We start from the raw sequence: 12,705 nt of genomic DNA on the forward strand, positions 1-12,705 counted from the left end.
TACACTGCCTTTTGAAAAGACAATCATTTTATGCAGTTAACAGGAAAGGAAGCATTTTTAGCATTTGATTTCATTTAGCTAATTTTTGCCACATAATTATAGGTTTATATCTAGTTTTAATTCTGTAATAATTAAAATATGTTTTAAACGTGTATCTTTTTATTACCGTTGAGTATTTTACTCTATAATAATAATAATAGCTCCCGTATATAGCGTTTAACGCTTTGGGAGTAGCAAGGTACAGCTTGCCATACTAGAGCCGTTCGGTATACAAGGAAGGTAATGTGGCTAGCACTACGCTTCAACCGCCTATTATTACCTCAGGATTGTGAATCCCAAGTACTCATTTAAGGCTGAGTCGACCTAGGTACCCAAACTATTTTTATTTTAATAAAAATAGTCGGCTGATGCAATGCCGTGTGTGGGAATCGAACCCACTACCTTGAGATTGGTAGACGAGAGCCTGTACCTCTACGCCACCGGGCACCTGAGTATTTTACTCTACAATCTTTAATTTTTGTTAAATTAACAAAAGGTATATCACAGCCACCTAGATTTTTTCAAATAATAAAGATCTACTGACGCAAAATCATAAAAATTAAAATATGGAGGAAAATCTTTGTCTGAGGGGTGAGCAACCTTAATAATATTTTGAAGATATAGAAATTCCCCATTGAACACCGGAATGAGGCGTTCTGCTGTTTCTTTATTTTCGCCACAGAATCTGCATTCACCGTTGTTTCTTAAGGGCCCAATTCACGTTGAGATCGGTATCGATACATGTTGCAAGTGTCAGTATCTTGACACAAATCTCACAGTGTATTTGTCTGTCTCACTATCGCTGTATCGGTATCGGATGGTATCGCCGTCTGTATCAATGTAGTGAAACTTCGATACCAAACGCATGCAACTGATACTTGTCGCAACGTGTATGTTGATGTTATTATGTATCGCGATACCAAAATATAAACACTGTCGTTTTCACTCGTTTCCAACATGGAAGATCGTGAGTTTTGGGAGATCTGGTTCGTCGACGTTTAATTCTTGTAGTAAATTTGCCACTGCGTATTTGTTTCTCTCACGTAACCATTTTTTAACCCATATTCTTTTTCGTCTTTTTTTCTTTTTTGAAATGCCTGATAATACAACTACCCGGCATACAATACTGCACCGGCATGGCAGGCAGCACCATTTTGGTTTTCAATTTGAACACTGTTGTTTCCTGATTTCGTCTCAACGTGTAGGAATCTTTGAAACATGGATACAAATCTCAGATGCATGTATCGCTTCCTGTCGCGATACACGTATCGATACCGATCTCAACGTGAATGGGGCCCTTTAGCTTCAATTTACTGAGGTGTTGAGACAGTGTCCTGTTACAAACCCCGTAACAATCCGGAGATTGTTCTTACTTAAATCAAGAAAATTTTTTGATTTTTCTCATTCGTAAGTTCTGAGAAATGTCTTCGAGTGTACTTAGATCGTTGGATGATTCTCATTCCCGGTTACGGATGGAGTCTTCCAGAGTTCTGCTTTAAGTTGGTTTTCACCTGGGAAGAAGAACAGTTCTAGTCTAGTTAATGGAGTGTTCGTTCCTTTTCTAGCTAGATCGTTATTTTCTTTGTTTAATTTAGAATGGTGTAACAGAGATACCCTGTATGTTATTTTATATTGTAGCTGAATATGACTTAGGAATTGAACAAAATAAACTTAATACAAATAAAGAAACAAAAAAATTATACATCAATATATTTATATTAACTACTTCAACCCCAAGCTTACGAACATTACATAATATTTAATGACGGTATTCGATTTGTTTATGTAAAACAAATCTAAAAACTAATTAGATAATCACAGCATTGGATGAGGTAATAAACAATAACATTATCGTTTGAATTTGTTAAAACTAATAATCATTAAAAGCATATACAGCATGGTCAATAAAATTAGCTACAGAAGTCTAGAAATTATATATTTTCCATAATGCTGTATCATAGGATCGAAAGAAACGGCGTCAAAGACGCCTGGGAAATGGCAATCATCGTAATTTTGGCGAGGTCAAGCTCTAGATGACATTTACTTGATCCGTACTCTTCCTTATTTTTTAATGTGTGATTTTTAAGGTGTAGTTAAATTGGAGAAAAAAAACGAAAACTTCAGCGATAAACAAAGTAGTTGAAGATCAAACAATCATCAAGCAAAAGTAGTCAACCAATGATTTTATCATTGTCAAATGTAATTTGTTGTGCTATTGTATAGTACCTACGCTTAGTGTCGTCGGAATGTATTTTTGTATTTTAAAACTGACTCGAATGAGGCAAAAGCCTAATGTTTAAAAAATACAATTTAACATTGACAAAATTATAGGGTGATAGCTTAAGGTACGTTGTCATTTGCCTGTATTTGCATTGTTACTGGTTCAGTTTTAATTTAAAAATGCAGTTTTTTTCTTAAATTACTTACTAAAATCGGCTATTCTAAAATTCTTCAAATTTGGCAAACTCAACAAACGAGAACCTTTAAAAAACCTGTTTCCAACTTCGCTGTAGAATCAATAGGGAAGCCAAGATTTGGACAGTTCAAAATTTGCAAGGAATTTCATGTTTTCAACTTCGATAAACCATCCGATATATAATAGTTTAAATAAACTGAGGAGATATGATGGCCTTATATTATATTAACAATCTTATAACATTTTGAGAATAGAATTATTACATTAAATACAAAAAACATTTTTTAGACACAAGTGTAAGCTGGCGGTGCTGGAACATACTGCGGAGGAATTGGCAGACATGCAGGCGCAGGTGCTGGAGATACAGCAACCACTGGAGCTACAGGAGCTGGTGCGTAGACTATCTGCGGTGTAGCTGGAGCACAAGGAACAGGTGCGGGAGCATAGACTACCTGTGGTGCAGCGGGAGCACATGGAGCCGGTGCAGGAGCATAAACAACTGGTGGTGCTGCCAGGCATGGGACAGCACTGGGTGGTTCTGGCGTGGGGCACAAAGGTACTTGTTTCAGTGGATCACAGACACGTTTGCATAGTTTGGCCTTGAGGGAATAGCACAGAGGGAATTTCTGGTAGAGAGCTAGCTTTGGGTTCAAGCAGGGTGCATTACACGGTGGTGGAATGAGAGTTGCGGATGTCTAAAAAAAAGGAAATAAGTAACATAAGCATTCAAATACAAAAAAAAATCTATTACTAAAATCATTGACACCTACAGGGTGGTGCCTGTTATACGTAGCGGAGGCATTAAGAAGAACGACGATTGGTATTAAAATTAAATTTTGTGAACAAATGTAGATTAATTTAGAACATCTTTTTAAAAATGCGCTTGTTATACAGGGTGTCCCCAAAAACGTTACAGATCAAAGTGGTGTTTTTTTATTGGAACACCCTATATATTAATTAGAATTTACCCGGTGTAGCCCAACATACCGGGTGAGGTTCAAAAGTGGCTCGCCCCTCTATAACTTTTTTTATTTTTTTAGATAAAAATCGAGATTTGGTATGTTAATATATGACTAATATGACATAAATTGGGATTAATTAAATTCACATTAGAGGATCAAACCTATTTTTCCAAAAATCTAGAGTGATTGAAATTTAAATTACGGTTTTTTTTTAAAGCGAAAATGTCAAAGGTTGACATATGATATGTCATTCTACTCAGAGTGTCATTTTTTATCATATAAAGTAAAAATATACCGAGAGTGTCATTTAAAAATTAAAAGTTGTAGTGATTTCCGGTAAAACAGGAAGCGACCTAAAATAATTAATACGTCAGACAATCCTAATTTGTGTCATATACCAACATACGAAATTTCATTTTTTTATGTGAAAAAATAAAAAAGTTATAGGGTGAGCCACTTTCGAGACGCACCCGGTATAGTTAAAATAACTATTGTACTTTTTAAATCAAATTAAAACTTGGTCGGAAAAATTATACAGAGTGAGACAAAATTAATATTGAACACTGGGCACTTTTAAAAGCAAGTTAATTAAAATTATTAAAAAAAGAAATAATTTCTATTACAACTATTCTTTAGTCAAAGTATTACTTACCTCATATAAGACACCGCAAGATATCATAACTGCAACAACTAGCACAAAATTCATGACGATCAAAAAATTTCGAGTCCCCTTGAAATTAAAAAATCAAAAGTAAATTTTCTTACATCTAAATTATGTATTTATATTAGTCAATCCGGTAGTATTGCTATAAACGTGAGCCAACGTCCATTACTATGACTTCCGTCATAACAAACGTGACGAAATCAGTTTAATCTTGAACTTGAACCTGAAGTTTGTTTACTTTAACAGACATCGATTAGACAGAATTAAAAATGCGAATGATTTAAATTTATTAGTTATATGCGAGGTAGCAGGAATTCCTCATATCAAAGATAAAATGAATTTTGAAAATAATTTTAAAGAAATAATAAAAAATCATAAAGAAATTCCCAAAATAAAAGTGAGTATTATTTACACCCTGTAGGACCTCCGAAACGAAGCATTTTAGGACATAGGCATTATACGAACTGTCCAAGAGCCGTAAGAACTAGTCCAAGAGCCGGGTGCAAAAACATGCAAGAGTTTTCTGAAGGCTCATTTTCAAAAATCGATTGCATATTAGTGTTAAAAGCAAAGGTACAGTCAGCAGTTCCAGTTCCCGGACATCTGGCGCTGAGAAGGGCGCGCAAAAGTGTAATTTTAATTAAGACCTCCAAACTGCCATAGATAAAAGGCCTTAGATAAAGACCATAGATAAAAGACTTTTTCTTTGAAGTGGGCGTTTGAGGTAGCGCTGTTGCTTTGTGTCCCCATACTTCTCTGTCTGATTGTTATATTTTTGTTTTACTATAATATAATAAATTAATAATATATAAATTTTCAGCCTTCAGAAAAGTTTGATGGTGTTAATTAAAATTACACCTTTTGCGCGCGTTCCAGGTGTCCCGGAACTGCTGTACCTTTGCTTTTTAACACTAAAATGCAATCAATTTTGAAAATATGAGCCTTCTGAAAACTCTTGCATGTTTTTGCACCCGGCTCTTGGACTATTATTACTTATTTTTATGGACAGAATGAAGTTTCCCGAATACAATTTGGACCACCCTGTATTATATCGTATCCGTCTTTATTGTACAGAATTCACTTTGGGAATTGGTTTTGAATTGTTTATTTTCGAAAATAGAACCCGAAGACTATCGGAAAAATGTCGAATGCAAAACATAAGACGATCGCGGGCAGATCTGTCAAAGGCAAAGTCCTGCAAACGCTCCACTGCATTTTCAATCGTTCTTAAATCACGTGTGGATAATTTAAATTGCAGAAATAAATGTTTGATTTCGTTCGCACAGATCGACAAAAGGCTGATTGATGCCCGCTGACAGATCAATATATATTGAAATTGATTTTTTTCTCTCTTGGTATGTATACGATTCCTGCTCTATAGAGTTCTATATGTAGAGCTCCTTTTTATGTAAATACTCTCTGTAACTTCGTTGAATACAGTGTTGCCAGAAATTTTCGAGCGAATTTCTTCAACGGAGCTTTAAGAAACCTTGAACTATACAAAAAATTCTCTATTTGAATTGGAATCAGTCGAGGCAACAAACCGTGTACCTATTGGTAATTGGTATTATACACAAAATTATATTGGTATAATGGTATTATAAAAAAAAACTAACGGTAGTATTGGAACTAATGGTGGGTTCGTAGAGCACGCTATTTGCGCTATTTGGTACTACTTTTCATGCACGAAATTGCTCCGCGAACAAAAAGTAGTATCAAATAGTGCAAATATAGTACAATCTAGCATGACCTTTCCGTACACCCTGTGTCCAAACTTTTCCAACCAATCTTCCATAATAAAAAATAAAAAAATAAAATAAATACCATAAAAAATAAAAGTAACAAACGGGTAACCAAATTAGGACATAATAAAGTAACAAGAATTAGCAACTAGAACTAAAAAATGAACTTAACCTTACTTATTCTTATTCAGCCTTTATTTGGTTCCTATTTCGTCAAACGGGCGAGTTGACGTAGTTCGTAGTTCGTTTGCGGTCCGTTAAGATTTTTTTTTGCTAAAGTTAGCATCGTTGTTGTTTATTTTTCCGTATTACATTTTGTATACGACGCTGAAATAAAATATAGAAATATTATTACTTTTTTGTTAGAATGTAAAATTTTTCAAGACAAGAAATTTCAAGAGTGTTGCAAGACAAGACAAGACTTTGCCATTCAAGAAAGACTTTGAAAATTTCTTGTCTTGAATTTCAAGACAAGACAACAAATTGATTTTCAAGACAAGAATTCTTGTCTTGTGCAACACTAGTCGCACGACATCAATTTTAATTATAAAATTGAACATGCTGAACAGAAAACAGTTTTTTCAATAACAAAATTATAAAATATTTTCCCATTTGTTGCTAATTTTTTGACACGACCTATATATTTTTATTTTAAAGGGATTAACGTAAACTCCATGAAAATCAATTTTAACATTAATTAATAACAATAAAAACGCACAAATAAGGATAATAATAATTTTAAACTAAAAATTATATTTTTAAAAATGGGTTTTCCTTGGCATTTCTTTGTCAAAGTTGTTCGAATCGTCTTACAGAAATCTATGTACACTAATTGTAAATCAATATTTAATATTTTATTTTAATAATTCAAAACTAATATAATATTGTCGCAGTATGTTTTATTTTCAAACATATTTTTTCCGAATTGTTTTCATTAAAAAATGCCGCCTCTCATGAGCCTGCCGCCCTAGGCAGCTGCCTATCTTGCCTAATGGATAAAGCGGCCCTGATTGCAATGGAGAAAATTACATGTATTTTTGTTAGTACCAAACTTGTCACTCTTGAGACCGAGCACTAGTCTCCATTAACTCAATAAATAGACTGAATGTTACCTATTAATTTTAGTATAGTTCATATTTAAATATCTATTATAACTGTGATTTTATCTTACGATCTAAACAATCTGACATACTTCCTATTTTTTTATAGTTTTAATAAAAATAATAAAGCCAATTATTGTGTTTGATAAACAAAGAATTTTTTTTCTATCATAAATTAAATTGTATAAGTAAATAAGCAAGTAATTTTTGAACATAATGTAACGGAACATGGAACGTAATCTAAATATTTCAATGTGGACTTTGTACCACACGTATAAAATTATTATTGAAGTAAAAAAATTATTTAATGTTTATTAAAAAAAGTAAAAAGTAATGTTTCCGCCCGGGATCGAACCGGGGACCTTCCGCGTGTTAGGCGGATGTGATAACCACTACACCACGGAAACAAGTTGGAAAATGTTTTCGTAAAGAGTGTATATGACCTGTACGATAAGTTTAAAAATAAATATTAAAAAATGTAGAAATTCATAAGAAATTTTAAATTAGTATTCCTGCTTTTTTCTGCTAGGACTGATTTGAACAGTATTTAAGCCACATTAAGCTTTTTTTTCTCAAGATTTGTTGATTAAAGTGTTTGAAAAACCCAAATAAAATCAAAAAAGTGACATACTCATCATAAATAATCAACACAGAAACTTCAACAATGTAGGTACTTTGTGCCAGTGTGTCCCCGGATATAGTCTTTACAAGAGGAAAAGGTAATGGTGTGGATCCGGTGGCTGACCTTGAAACGAGTTTTTGCTGCATATAGTCTTAGACACTACGCATGCGCACATCTTCGATGTTGCCAGATTGTGAGTAATTTTGGAATTATTTTCAGTAGAAAACAGATATGTGCTTTTCAGTGTTTTTTGTCAATATATACCATATGATTGAAAAAACGGCGTTCAGTTGGCTGGGAAATGACGATTAAGGGCATTTCCCATATAAAATGACAGCGATTTTCATTTCATAGTCATCGCTGACGCTATTTTTTTTCAATCATAGTACGCGGTATATTATTTATATTATTATTTTAATATTTCGTACAACACGTGAACGCTTATTATGTATTTTCATAGTCAATAAAATTATATAGAAATAAAACTCTAGATTCCTATCTAGATTATTATGCTACGTTTAAAAAGTGCTTTATTAAAGATTCGGGAAATTAAAAATGATGACATGTGGCCAACTTTTTTCTTTTAATTTTTAAATGCTGTAGCTCCATGTCATGTTCATAATAGGTTTTTTTAACATTCCATCAAAACTACGGAGGCCTTAAAAGGCCTTTTAGCATCCGTAATTAAAATTGTAGAATCAGCCTTCAGCAATATTAACATCAGTGACCTTGTTTAATTCTGCTTATACATATATTGCATTAATTTTTCTGCTACATTAAGATTTCTCTATTCTTACACCTAATTTATGTGATTTTCTTAGCATATATGATTTATAAACCATATTTTTCCTAATGGAAGGATGGAATAGGATATGCAAAATTAAGATATTTTAACATTTATTTTCCAGACCAAGCATAATATAGTATTAAGATTAAGACATAACAAATATTATAAGAAAGATCTTAATATAAATCACAAACTAAGTCTTAATTTAGTCTTGTATTTCTATTATTATTATTATTCTTATAAAACTAATAAGATCAAAAATCAACCTTCACCATATTGTCAAGATTTGGCATTATAGGAAACAAGAAATTACAGTAAATTAAGAAAAGAATATCAAAGTACACGATATTAAATACTGTAATGTATTCTACGATACAAACCATCTCCCTTCTAAAAAAAAAGATAAAACATAAAGCTTATTTTAGTCTTATCAACACACTCTTCGATAAAATATATGTCTAAAATTGCTATTAATCCACTAACTTGATATTTTTAAGAAATTATGATACAAACATTAATTATAATCAAAGTATATTATATTAGTAACATTATAGGTAAAATGTTACCTCTATTTCCGATTGACGCGCGTGTATTGTTCTATAATAAGACTCGTCATGGTAATACTTCAAAACATCAATACATATAATATACATAATTTTATATATTCATAATACTTTCATTTCACAATCTTCATTATCCTTCTTACCTTAATTTTGGATATCAAGATAAATCTGAAATTATAAAATTAATTATAGAATTCGTATTATTATTGATTAACACGCAAAAAAAAATTTCAACTGCAAATAATTCGAAAATAAACTGCAATTTGGCAACATCGACGATGTGCGCTTGCGTAGTATCGATGATCAAATGCAGAAAATATAGGCTTCAAGGTCAGCCACCGGATCCACACCTTCTTTTTTATTATTGACATTTTGAGAAAAATTCATTCTTCACAAAAAAATTTGCTTGATCTAAAATGGTTAATCCCATTTATACCTACTTTTACAAATTTCCATAACCTTTTAGAGAATGGAAAAAGACATGAAAATATAATTTAATTTTTCCTACAAACCAAAACGAGTGCGTTGTATTCATTCTGTGAGAGATTATTGATAGAATTTTAAATAACATCATATTTGTTGTTGTTTTAAAATGTTAAAGAAGCACAAAATAATTTATTTAGTTTAATCCTACAGAAAAAGTGATAATAGTTATTGAAAAATGTGATAATAAGTACTTAAAAGCAAAAAATTTGACGTTATGTAATGGAAATTAATAATAACCGTCTATGAAAGAATGAAATCGAAATGCTATTTCCATAGGAACGCCGCGCCGTTTGATTTTTAGAACTTAAAAATATTCAACCGTATTTTTTCATGATCTTTTTTCTCATTTTCCCTAAAGTTTCATTCAGAACCTCGCATTCGTGGAATAAATTAGTGGTTTCAATTACACTTTATACTTTTTAGTTTATGATCATGCACAATGTCTAAACAACACAATTAAAATTAATAGAATATCCTAGCAACAGCTTGCGGTAGTCAGTTGTATCATAACCAACATGACATACAGGCCAGAAACATCGATTTGTGACGTCACCGCACTAGTTCGGCTTTTGTATTGTGCCATATGGTACTGCATATAGTTTTTGCATAAATAATAGTATTTATTGATAGTTTTAGCAGATATAAATATTAAAAATATTATACAGAAAGGTATTAAAAAATAACATTAACTTATTATGGCGTTAAAGTAATTGAATAGCATTAAAATTTAGATCTAAAGCACGAATATTAATATGAAATAAACTACAGCATAAGATGAACAAAATAAAATCTAGATAATAAAAAGCGTATCCTAAAATTGCGTTAGCGAGTATTTAGCAACTAGTAATAATATACCTTGTAATAAAAAGTTTCCAAATATTAAAAAATTTGAAAACTATACGTTTATCGACAAGTTAAGAAAATGTATTGTATATGATAACGGCAGAATACATTTTAAAGTTTAATTAAAAATAATTGTAAAAATTTGCCTAACATATTTAAAAAATGTGGATATCAGATAGAATTAACTAACATTAAGTAATTTGTAGTTCGATGTTCATCAAGTAACCATCTCCATAAATCGTAAATAAAAAGATAAATATATCATTTTTTTATATAAAATACTGAAATAAAGTACAAATTCATTTAATTTCTTTAAAATATATTGCCATTTCATAATCATAATATATATTTCATAATAATAATAATACTTTTCAATATTTATTTCATCCTGAATTTCCAAATCTTGTATTCTTTCATCGGGACGTTTTCTCTTTATGGGAACATGCACAGAGGGTCCATAAGAGGGTTGATTTGGAAAAATTGTAGGCACAGCATGTTCTGTAGGTTTTGGGCGTGACCTAGTTACAGTTAATATTGTTGGGAAAGAGAATGTAGACAAATCCTGAGGACTTATTATAACTGCTGCTTCAAGGCACAGGCACAGAACAATGTCGCGGAATTTTTTATTTCACAAAGTAAAAATAAAGAAACGAAAACTGTTTTACATAAAAATACAGTCACTTACGTTGGTTTAACACTATACACTAACACTAACGCTATTAATTATGTCTTTATATAAATTCCCCAACTTTTTCCTAGCCCGGACACACAGCCGGCATCGTCGGTGTTACTATAATTTTTACCGAAAGTATGGTTTTTTTCGCGGGTAGGATGTTATGAATCGGATCTAGATAGTTCACTATTCACTCAAAATTATTTAGTATAATTTTATTAGCATAGAAACGTTTAAAAAACACAGATTTGTTACGAAACTAATGAAAACAATTGGTTTGTTTACGACTACTAATTCTGGACCACTTCGGTAGAACTGTCAAAACAGTCAGGCCTTGAATATGACGTTAGCCACGGTTGTATCCTCAAATATGGCCGACTTAAATTCCGGTTTATCAGTGTCGTTCTAATTTTATTTAAAAGATGTAAAACTATGATGTAGGGTAGACGTGGGGTAGACTCAATAATTTGTAGTTTTATTTTACGTTATGAATAAATGTTGGTAGTTATTAAAATTGTTATAAAAATATATAATTCTAATAAAAATAGATAAGTTATAATAAGTATTTATTACCACAAACATCCGATACGCTACTGAAGCAGGTAACGTATCTATCAAATTAACGTATCTAAATTCTTTGACATCTAATCTTTGACAAGTAATAAATAAAAGCTAAAATGCAAGAAAAATATATAATTTAGTTAATTTAAGTGAATTTCATAAATGATCGGTTTACTACACGTATGTATATTCTTTAGTCACTTACTAGCGAAAAGTTGTTCCATTATTTCACTCTATTTTTGCCGAGATCTACCGCAGGCTACACAACCAACTATTTTAGAGTCTTTTTCGATAAATCGCGATAGTGTCACTGTTAATTTAAGTTCTGCCACAATTTCCATCTAGATTTACTACCTTTATACAACTATCAGTAGTAGAATAAATAATAAATAACATAAAATAAGCTCCGTAAAGACTGACAAATCCACAAAATTTCAAATCAAATTCAAATGTGTCAAATGAATCGTCAAACAGAACTGTCAAGGATCCCCACCCTAGAGTGCTTTTATGGCGCTTTTTCCGCCCACCATGCATGAATACATGGATAGCATTATGCTCCTTCCTTAGTCTTCTTATTCAAAGGTTGTATCCATAGAGAAAACCTAATATTTAGCTTATAAAACAATCAACTTTTGATTTCTAACCGCAATTCTTTTTGACGGATGATAATCGAATGCCAAAATGACATTCTTGGCAAATTTTGAAGTATAATTAGTGGAAAAGTCAAAAGTTTGTTAACTTTTTCTACTAATTGAAAATTACCACAGCTTCATTCAGAACCTCGAAATCAGTGGAATAAATTAGTAGTTTCCTAATCCATCACCGCTAAACCATCAGATATATTTTATACCAGACTACGTCTTAAGATATAGGGGAAAAGGGAAATAATATACTTTTAAATCGATTCACGTTTAAAATATGACCCCGTAGAATTTTTCAAACCTTTACACCTTCAAGAAATAAGCCCTTACGTACACAACATACTTAATACTCCTAACTCCAGCACTTAGCACGACCAGTTCTCGGGAAAACTCGAGATCCCTCAATAAGAAAACGCCCGTCTACGAACCTCTAAAAAAGAAAAACCCACAACACGCTAGAACCTTATCCCCATCGACGGCACAGTATCACGTCCAGCCTTTTCCACTGAAACACGATTTGGGAAACGGGTAATTCGGCAAATTAGCTTTGCAGAGGCCGAATTGGCCGCGGGGTGTCGAACAGAGGGATGAAGTAATGGGGTTGAA

At 32.1% G+C, this 12,705-nt stretch overlaps 1 protein-coding gene and 1 non-coding gene across 2 annotated transcripts; both read right to left on the minus strand.

Annotated features, from left to right (window-relative positions):
• Positions 1-2,564: 2,564 nt before the first annotated feature.
• LOC115889205 (anther-specific proline-rich protein APG-like) lies at positions 2,565-4,178 on the minus strand. Its single transcript, XM_030909156.1, has 2 exons — positions 4,070-4,178; positions 2,565-3,150 (listed from the first exon to the last, which is right to left on the minus strand). Exons 1-2 carry the CDS (start codon positions 4,121-4,123, stop codon positions 2,740-2,742), a joined length of 465 nt encoding a protein of 154 aa, XP_030765016.1. The 5' UTR covers positions 4,124-4,178; the 3' UTR covers positions 2,565-2,739.
• A 3,079-nt stretch (positions 4,179-7,257) lies between these two features.
• Positions 7,258-7,330, minus strand: Trnav-aac. The gene has a single exon. It is a non-coding gene; the product is annotated as a tRNA-Val (tRNA).
• Between the last annotated feature and the right edge of the window lie 5,375 nt (positions 7,331-12,705).

This window comes from Sitophilus oryzae, unplaced genomic scaffold (genome assembly GCF_002938485.1).
Source record: "Sitophilus oryzae breed Bouriz unplaced genomic scaffold, Soryzae_2.0 scaffold_1175_pilon_pilon, whole genome shotgun sequence".
In the NCBI taxonomy this organism is placed as follows: Eukaryota; Metazoa; Arthropoda; class Insecta; order Coleoptera; family Curculionidae; genus Sitophilus; species Sitophilus oryzae.